A 10,064-nucleotide genomic window follows, 5' to 3' on the forward strand; every position below is an offset into this window, starting at 1 on the left:
GGTAATAGTAATTTTTTTTTCGAACAGAAAGAAAAAGGTAATATAATTTTGAAGTTAACTTTATGTAAGACCAATGCCTTTAACAACATAAAATTTAAGTCTAAAAATCGAAAATCTGAATCATTACAACCTACCTAATGCACAATACTTTGTAAATATTAAACTACAAATTGCCTAATTATAATAACTTTCTTTTATAACTTCACGAAAGAAGAGGAAGAGGAAGAATTGCTATTTAGCTCAATTGGTATTGTACAGTAAATTTTGGGTCGGAGGTAGTCACAATTCAAATCCGATCTCAACCGGGTTTTACCGCAATAAACTTTCTGGCCACGGGTTTTCTTCATAAGAGGTGGTATGCTTGGACTTGTATTTATTAGTGGATGCATAAGGTCGTCTTTTGCTGATGGGTTAACCCGGATACTCGTGCTTTTATTCGTTAGTAATTAAAATAAATAATAGCACGGAGTAATAAACAATTCCAAGAGGTAGACGTTTGTTTGTCAAAGGTCACTCACAAGTCCTTGTTTATGTATTTATTATATCATGAAATAAAATAATAAATAGCAATAAAGACATGAAACAGCAGCAGTGGACTACTCTTTTTGACTCGTTTCGTATATTCAATCATTTAGGTTTAGTCCTGTCAAATGGATGATCATTATTAATTTAATTCATAACCTACTTCAAGCACAAAATTAATATACAAAGATGATGATGTGGAAACCAGAGTTGATGTTGCTTCTAGTTTTCATATCACTTGCAGATTCTGCGGTTCCAAAAGAAGAAGGTAAAATTCTTTACAACGGAATGTTTTAATTCTCAAATTGATGTTAATTAGCTTAAATATGAGTGATTTCGTACCGTAGTTTGTAATTATCCTGATAAATTCAAATGGATTGGATTGTACATTTGTAATTTGTATGTTTAAATTGAGAGGTTAATTAGGTTGGTTTTTCATTTCAATTTGGGGTTTTACAAAGGCATGAGATATTTAAACACCGGGACGTGATATAAGTTCCATGAGGGATACTCTAACCCATATTAATTCCACATAAGTTCCACATTACTCATTTTTTTCTCTTTCGCTCTATGTCATCTAAAGGAAATGGTTTAACCCATAACTAAAATAACAAATCAATTAGTAATTAATATATAATGAATACATATTGTTCTTTTTAACCCATGAAAAGCATAATCCATGGGCCTTTTTAACACACTTAACACTAGTGAGGAGTGGTTTAATGCATATTTAAAGTGCCATGTCATTTCAACTTATGTTGGGTGTGAGTATAAGGTCATGGGGTATACCCTAACGGCCAAGATAAATTACGATGACACGACAGTTTAAAGATGGATTAAACCACTCCCCACTTGTGTTAAATTTGTTAAAGAGGGGCCTTGGATTATGCTTTTAACGGGTTAAAAGGCAAAGAATAATATATATTAAATTGACAATTAATAGGAGTGAGATGGTGTTAAATGGATTAAACCGTTTCCTTTGGGTGAGGTTGGGTGAAAGAGAGAAAAATGAGTGCTTATGTGGAGTTGAGAGGGGTAAGAGTATACCCCATGGCCTTATATCCGGACACCGTCTAACATCTATACGACTTAGGCCTATACAGGTCGTATAGAGATATGCCAAATGATGTTGACGAAAACCTAAATGACTTGCACAGCGTGTATACAAGATTACGAGTGAAGGTGAAAATTTTGAATACGAATGAGATTATGTCCTATACGAGGCTTATAGGGCCTATATGGCTATATGAGTCCTATAGGCCTTGACATGAAGTTGGATTTATTTATTGGAACCTATAGTATTTAGGGTTTTAGTATCGAGCCCACGGGCTCGGTTAATACCTATATATTGTAACCCTCTATTGAATGGAGTGGAATTCAGTCTTTTAGTATCTTAAAAAATGGATTATTGAAGAATATGGATTATTGTTTTTTTTGAAAAATCAAGAAACTTATGGATGTTTGGCAGGAGAGGATAGGCGAATCAGTCTGAGATCGAAAATAGTTATTTATTTATTTAATTTTTTTAAGATAGTAAAAGATTGAATTGCATTCCATTCAATAGAGGGTTACAATATATACAGATAAACCATGCCCGTAGTATTATGTAATTGTGTTTGCTGTAAACATTCTTTGAAGAACTTAACAATTTTATCCATTATTATTGTTCAGTTGAAGGACTTGAACAAATACTAGCATTAATGGGTGCAACGAATTGGAGGCTTAATGCAAACTCATGTCAACTTGAAATGATAGATCAAATGCAAAAGCCTCACCCTGAAGCTGAAGCCAAGGTCCTGTGTGACATAGATTGCAACAATGGAAACTCCACCAACTGTCATATCATAAGCATGTAATATTCTCATTTTCCATTTCGTTGCGCTCAGTTATCTTGTATTTCTCTCCATATAGTTTTTGAATCTTGAATCAGTCTAAACCTTTGTTTGTTTTATTATTCTATAGTGTATCTGGAAATTGATATATAGAATACGATTTAGTAACATTTAATTCTTAACTATGAAATATTTAAATAAACCAATGAGGCAATATCCAAAGAAGATATGAGTTTTGTCTACTGAGATCAAAGGGGCTACCTCTCACTAGGGGTGTAAACGAGCCGAGTCGAACTAGGCTTGTTTAGCTTATGAGAGCTTGAGCTCAAGCTCAGCTCGTTTTGAAGTCTATTTCTAAGCTTGAGCTCAGCTCTTGAGGAATATTTCAAGCTCTAGCTTGGCTCTTTTTATTTTAGTAACTAATTTATATAGATTTCGAATTATTTTTTTTTATATATGTCTATTATAGTGTTTACATATAACACATTTTGTATTTACAGCTATTTTTGTCATAATTCTATTTATCGTAATAATCATTATACAAATACTAATTTAGTATACTAAAAAAAGTTATATAAATAATAGGCTCGTTTACGTTTGCAAGTCAGCTTGAGGTTGACAAGTGAAGATCGGGCTCGCTTATTAATTATTTTAGGCTCAAGCTTGGACTCGAGCTCGTGCTCGTTCAAGGTTGGCTAGATTCGAGATTTTAGCGAGTCAATCTCGAGTAGCTCGTGAGCAGCTTAAAAACGTCTAGGATTGAATTTATGTAGATCATAAGTGTTTTCCTCATTTTTTTTAACAAATATTCATATTTATATCAATTTTAGGAAGCAATCAATTTGATAAAAACGCTTGATCCGCTTGTGTTTATTTGGAACAATAGTAAAATGTTTCATAAGGATGAATTTTTATTACTATTAGATAAAAAACTTGTTTGTTATGCGGAAGAATCTTTCACTTATGACATAATATAAACGAAAAACTTTCCTTTTTACGTTTTGTTGGAAAGAAATTCGTAAACGAGAATATTCTTTCTTTGAATGTTCATCATATAGTAACTCGTTTGCCTTTCTTAAAGGGTATTTTTGTCAATGCAGCGTACATAAATATCATAGTCTTGGTGGTGTGCTTCCACCTGAACTCCTAAAGCTTCCTTACCTTAAAAATATGTAAGTATTGGTCTTCTATCTGCAGTGGATGAATGGCAAATTAACAAGGCTAATGCATATTTAATTTTGGCAGCGATTTTGCTTACAATTACCTCGGTGGCTCCATACCGTCTGAATTGGGCTCATCACAGTTGCAATCAATGTAAAAAAAAGAACTAACAATCTTTTTATATAATATATTTTCTTGATTCAATAAACTATGAATCTTTTAGTTTATGTTTTTATCACATTGAGCCATTGAATTTGCAGATCTCTTCTTGCAAACCGCTTTTCTGGAAAAATACCAGGCCACTTGGGGAATATTACAACTTTGACATATTTGTAAGTCTTATTTATTTTTTGTTACTAATGGTCATATTTTTTTGGGGGCGTGCATGGGTCGGGTTTTGGGCTCAAACCGAACCAAAAGGCGAAATTTCGGTTTTTGAGTTTTTGAAAACCGTTTAGTTTCGGTTTTCAGGTTGGGTTCGGTTTTGTCGTGTTTTTCTATTTGCGCTTAAGATTTTTAGGCCAAAAATAAATTGGTCCAAAATAATGAATCTGGGTTTAAATATTCTGTTAATGAACAATTATTAGATTATAATAATAATAATAATAATAATAATATTATTATTATTATTATGCATTTGGGCTAAAATATTTGGGTTACACTATTTGTCAAATCATTATAAATTAATTAAAACTCAGAATAAAATGAAAACCTATAAATTTGGTTGGTTTTTCGGTCTCGGATCGGTTTTCTGGTTTCATGCACACCCCTAAATTATTTAGCTGATTACATCATAATATTGAGGTGGTGGAATAAAATATTAACTTTATTTTAATTGGTCTTAAATAACTTATCACCATTAATTCAAGGAGTACATATGTATAATGTTATTATATGTAGTGATGTAACTATATATATATTAAACAGGAACCTTGAAGCAAATAACTTATCTAGGACCGTTTCATCTGAACTGGGAAAGTTAATTAATTTACAAACAATGTAAGTCTGATAAACCCTCATTTTATTTGTTGTTTTATTAATCATGTATTTTTATTCAATAGTTTATTCTGTTTTTTTCTTTTTTACTTTTCTCCAGGATTTTGTTATCAAACCGATTAACTGGAACATTGCCACCGTCCCTTACTGAATTAATAAATTTGAAAGATTTGTAAACACTTTCACATTACTATTATGTTATCAGGTTTTACATAGTAATAAAAATGAAAAGTTTATAGATTTTTTTTATCGTACAGCCGTATAAGTGACAACAACTTCAGTGGACCTATACCTAATTTCATAGAAAATTGGAGACAACTGAATAAACTGTAAATTCAGTTTTTAATCATAATGCATACTGAATTAAATACTAATATATGCAGTTGTGCAGCTTATTTATTTCTCTTTTTTTGTAATCGTTTTTGAAGAGAATTAATTGGGACAGGGCTTTCAGGACCAATTCCTTCATCCATTTCCGTTCTGAATTTAACTGATTTGTGAGTGTAAATATTTAACATCGTTTGAACCCCCTCCCTCTCTCTCTCTCTCTCTCTCTCTCTCTTCCCCTATTTTGTGTGATGGGGAATTTCTATTACTGTGCAGGAGAATCTGTGAACTAAGTGGACCGACCCAGAGATTCCCTCCATTAGATAATGCTACTGGTTTACTAACACTGTATGTAAAAGGTTCTGGTTATATTGGAGAAATTGGATTATTTATGTAACGCTATAAGTTTCTAATAATATCTGACACAATGAATATACATAAATTCAATGCACTTTTGTTCTGGTGTACAGTGTGTTGAGAAACTGCAACCTTTCTGGAGATATACCTGCTTATATTTGGCAAAGGCGAGATCTTCAATTATTGTAAGTAGCACATGCGATGATTCCACTAATATAATGGTCAAATATGTTGTGTGTGTGTGTGTGGGATCACAAGATCTCTTTATTGGGTAGCTGTATTAGCGTTTTAAAAATATGGGTTGTGTTCTGTTAAGTCAATATAATTAATGGCATCTATTATACTGTAAACTGTACAGGGATGTGAGCTTTAACAAGATAATAGGAGGAATATCCGGTGACATCACTTGTAGAAGCTTGCGTTACGTGTAAGTATATTTATGTATAGTTATATATATAAGCATGTATATGTATACATATATGCATATGTATATTTCTCATTTATAAGACATGTGAGGCGATCTGAATAGGTTTTTGACTGGCAACATGCTAAGTGGAGATATACCAGACACACTTTTGATAGAAGGAGCTACCATGTATGTCTTTTTCATGCTGCTTTTCTTTAATGCTTAACGGATTAACTTTCAGCTTCAAAGTTTTTGTTGCTTCATCTAATTTTGAAAAAAAAAATGTTAAATCTAGTCATTCTTGTAAGGTATAACAATGCCTTGATATGGCAATTTTTACATAAGAATGTGATCATTTGGATTTTATTTGATTTCAAATGGCTCAATTATTCCTATTGTTTATTTAACAGGGCATACAACCTCCTAAATTGATTTTACACAAAGGTTTAGATTATTGTTATAACATGTTTGTTTGTATGATCATAATTAATGCATAAATGTTACTACTTTCTAGAAATGAAAAAAAAAATGTTTCTCATGTCAACCGTTTTGACCTGTACTAAAAATATCCTTTTCAGCCTAAATGCATTTTGACTTTTACAAATACCATAAAAGCAGGAAATTTTTTTGACATGCTACATGATTGAGGTGAATTTGAATTGAAACTTATTCCATTTTATTTGTCAAGTCAAATCTATATCCCTATGGTTGGAGTAATGATACTGATCTATTTTAGTATCTTTATAACTTGCACATTACATATTAACCTCTGATACAATAATATTAACACAGCTTTCGTCATATGTTTGATTTCATTTGATTTAGTGACCTATCCTACAACAATTTCACTTTGCAAGGGCCGGGCCGACCTACATGCCGACCCAACATGTGAGACAACTTATATATTTAGCCTTCATATTTAACTTCATATGCAACTTTTGACATGTTTTTCAAGTTGGTAATACAGATCCGTTCTTGTGTTCGTATCAGGAATCTATTCCTTAACCTGTTTAAGAGTTCTTCATCGGGGAACACATTGTAAGTATAACGTGCTGGTTTAGTTAGTTCTTTGAAATCACAATACCTGTTTTTCATTATTTACATTAATGTCATAATAGGCAGGATATACTTCCGTGCACAGAGGATGCCAAGTGTCTTAGGTGATGTTTGTTTTTGCTTCAAACATCTTCAGGAGAGTAATGTCTGCAGGCGCGCAGACAATCAGCTGTGAAGACAGTTTGTTTTTTTAAAAGAATAAGATCTGCAAACAGCTTATAACTTCTTAAAACAAAAGCTATTGAAACATGCTTCAAACGTCTTCATCCTCCACAACCGGTCGTCCAGCCCTTCCAACCCTAGCCACCGCCTCCGTCGCTCCTCCACTCGCCGGCAGCCATCGCCACCGCCTCTGCTCCTCCAGGTACACTCCTTCTCTTCCTCTCTCCCTTGGTTCCGGTCGCCATAACCACCGCCATACCGCCTCCTGCTCTCTCCCTTGGTTCGGTCGCCATACCGCCGCCATAACCACCGTTCGACCACCTCCGTCGACCTCCCGCTGCTTTATCATTAAACCGTTCGACCACCGCCGTTCAACCACCTCGTTCTGGTGGTTGTGTTTTGGGCTGATTTGGTCTGCTTATATAAATTGAAAGAGTCGAGAAGTTTTATCGTGATTCATACAATCCGTTCAGTTTCTCTCTCAAACATCAATTTTGTTCATCTTCTGTTAATTTAGGGTTTTGATTCTTGAATCCGTTTGTTTTCCAGTTTGTCTTTATGATTGTTGTAATCAGTAGATAGATTCTAGTGTACCAGATGTGCTATAAGTGTGTATTTTAGAGTTTGATTGTCTGGTTGTTTTTGTTTGAGAGTTGTTGAAGATTTATGAAATTGGTAGTAGTTTTCAGAGATATATGGCAAGATTGGTAGTAGTTTTCAGAGAAGTCAACATATATAAATGATTTCTTTTATTTTGGTCCATAAACTTTCGTCTTTAGGAAAATACATTTTAAGAAAAAAGAGTGTGTCGGTTTATGGTATTTGACCCAAACCACCTTTGATTTGTTTTTGTTAAGCCATTTGTTTTTGTTATGGTATTTGAGTATTGTGAACCCATGATTGTTTTTGTTATGCTATTTGAGTATTGTGAACAAATGATTGTTAAGAATATATATAATTGTAGATGGAAACTAATGATGGTCGACAACAATGGACGGATGACGCAATTAAATGTTTATTAGAAACATGTCTTGAAGAAATTGGGGCGGGTAGGTAGAAATGGACAAAGCTTGCGCAGAGAGTCTTGGGTTATATTAGGAAAGAAACTCAAGGAACAATTTCACATGGATTTGAGTCAAAAGCAAATTAGAAATGCTTTTGATACCATGAAATCAAAATATGTAGGATGGTGTTATTTGCGAAACAAGACTGGAAATCTTTACAACCCAGAAACAAACATGTTCACTTTAACGCCTCAGGAATGGGAAGATTTTAAGGTGTATATTTCTTTATGTTTTTAGTATTGTGTTATATTTTAGAGTGAAAAGTATAAATTATAGTCCATATTAATTTGGCGCAGGGTCACCCGAGGGCAATGTCATTAAAAACACGCCCGTTGCCTCATCTTGACCTTCACATAGCTTTGTTCGAAGGGCTTAGTGCTACAGGTGGTAATCAATGGACATCTACTCAAACATCTGGAGTTTCATCATCCCCACATGTCCAAACACTTCAGATACAAGATGGTAGCTTTTGTAATCCGGAAGATGATGATGGAGACTCTCATGAACAAAGCTTTCAAAATGATGATGAAGTTCCTTCCAATAATAAGGGTCAAACTTCTAATCGTAATGAAGCTAGGCGTAACAAAAAAGCCAAAACCTCTAAAACCACCATTACCCTAGATGATTTAGCGAAAGATATGCAACAAGCACTCAAGCATATGGTGAAAAGCACAGGGCCATCAACTGACGAATGTTATGATAAGTTGAAATTAGTTGGCTTAGAGCCTATAGATCCCTTGTTTTTGGCAGCATTTAACATTTTTGGTCAGTCGATACAAATGAGACAAGCGTGGATGACATTGCCATCAGACCCTGAGGTGTTGAAAGGGTGGATTAAGATGACCGGGACGACATTAGGAATGTTTAAGTAGGGAGAGTGATTTGTAGTATGTCGGTATTTGTAGTGGATGACATTGGTCAGTCGGTATTTGTCTTTTGGTGTGATTTGTAGTATGTCGGTATTTGTAGTGGATGACATTGGTCAGTCGGTATTTGTCTTTTGGTGTGATTTGTAGTATGTGATTCGTATTATATGAACCTTTATTTGCTTTGTATTTTGAACAATTATTGTACTACTTTGAACTATTCTGTTTGCAATTAGGCCTTTCTTATATTCAATTTTCAACATAAACATTTTGCTCTTATTCGACAGGTTTATCATGGATTATAATCAAAAGTTATTGCTCCTCATTGTGATGTTCTTATATCTTCGATACTTTTGGCCGAGAAATCACAAAAGAAAAAGAGATAACACTTCGGTTATGTCTGGACACCATTTTACTTTAGAGCTGTTGCGTGGGAACAATCAACAAAGCATTGAACTCCTTCGTATGTCACGTGATTCATTTGTTCGACTTTGCACACATTTTAGAGTGAAAGGTTGGTTAAAATATAGCAAACACATCTCCGTTGAAGAAAAAATGGCTATGTTTCTGATGATGCTCGGTCACAATCAACGGTTTTCCGTTATTAAACGTAGATTTCAACACTCGAAACAAACAATTCATAAGTATTTTCATGAAGTGTTGGCAACAATGATGGAGTTTGCTAAAGAGGTTATAGTACCAACATCTAATCCAGATACTCCAAGACGTAATAAAAGATTACGAAGAGTTTTTAAGGTACGTCCTAAAAGTCCTATTGTGATCTCTTTCCATGTATATTATTAACGATTAAATTCTATATAGGGAGCGATTGGTGCACTTGATGGAACTTTGATACATGCCATTGTCCCTGTTCATAAACAACATTTGTATAGAGGAAGAGGAAAAGGCGAGTGCTATCAAAATGTTTTGGCCATTTGTGACTTCAATATGGTATTTACCTTTCTGGTGGCCGGATGGGAAGGAGTAGCACATGATTCTAGAATATTGTCTGAATCTTTAACAAATGCTAATGCACCATTTCCACTACCTCCTCCGGGTATATATATTACAATCTCAACTTTATTTCTTATATTACATATATAGTTTTGATGCATGCATTGTCTTTTTTAGATAAATATTATCTATGTGATGCTGCGTATGCACACACTCGTGGAATTATGGCACCATATCGAAATGTGAGGTACTGGCTTGGAGATTTTCGAAGAACTCGTGCATTGACCGAAAAAGAAAAGTTCAACCACGCACATGCAAAACTTAGAAATGCTATTGAACGTTCTTATGGGGTATTAAAGGC

General features: G+C 34.0%; 1 protein-coding gene across 1 annotated transcript; it reads left to right on the forward strand.

Moving 5' to 3' along the window:
- The first annotated feature begins 552 nt into the window (after positions 1 to 552).
- On the forward strand, positions 553 to 6,765 carry LOC143576645 (putative LRR receptor-like serine/threonine-protein kinase RFK1). The gene is made up of 16 exons (XM_077060691.1): positions 553 to 790; positions 2,194 to 2,374; positions 3,455 to 3,526; positions 3,600 to 3,668; positions 3,776 to 3,847; positions 4,443 to 4,514; positions 4,612 to 4,683; positions 4,769 to 4,840; positions 4,940 to 5,008; positions 5,115 to 5,186; positions 5,309 to 5,380; positions 5,554 to 5,622; positions 5,725 to 5,790; positions 6,427 to 6,489; positions 6,592 to 6,639; positions 6,720 to 6,765. The coding sequence occupies exons 1-16, from the start codon at positions 712 to 714 to the stop codon at positions 6,763 to 6,765; spliced, it is 1,194 nt and encodes a 397-aa protein (XP_076916806.1). The 5' UTR covers positions 553 to 711.
- Positions 6,766 to 10,064: the final 3,299 nt, after the last annotated feature.

This window comes from Bidens hawaiensis, unplaced genomic scaffold (assembly GCF_021521415.1).
Source record: "Bidens hawaiensis isolate Kalapana, Puna unplaced genomic scaffold, B.hawaiensis_p1.1 tig00028250_1, whole genome shotgun sequence".
Taxonomy (NCBI): domain Eukaryota; kingdom Viridiplantae; phylum Streptophyta; class Magnoliopsida; order Asterales; family Asteraceae; genus Bidens; species Bidens hawaiensis.

Bases quoted from the DNA above. Each gene is read 5' to 3' on its own strand.
- LOC143576645 (XM_077060691.1), top strand. From the start codon at position 712: ATGATGATGTGGAAACCAGAGTTGATGTTGCTTCTAGTTTTCATATCA. The intron at 3,848-4,442 runs GTAAGTCTTATT...TATATTAAACAG, and splicing joins ATTACAACTTTGACATATTT to GAACCTTGAAGCAAATAACT. The intron at 4,841-4,939 runs GTAAATTCAGTT...TCGTTTTTGAAG, and splicing joins TGGAGACAACTGAATAAACT to AGAATTAATTGGGACAGGGC.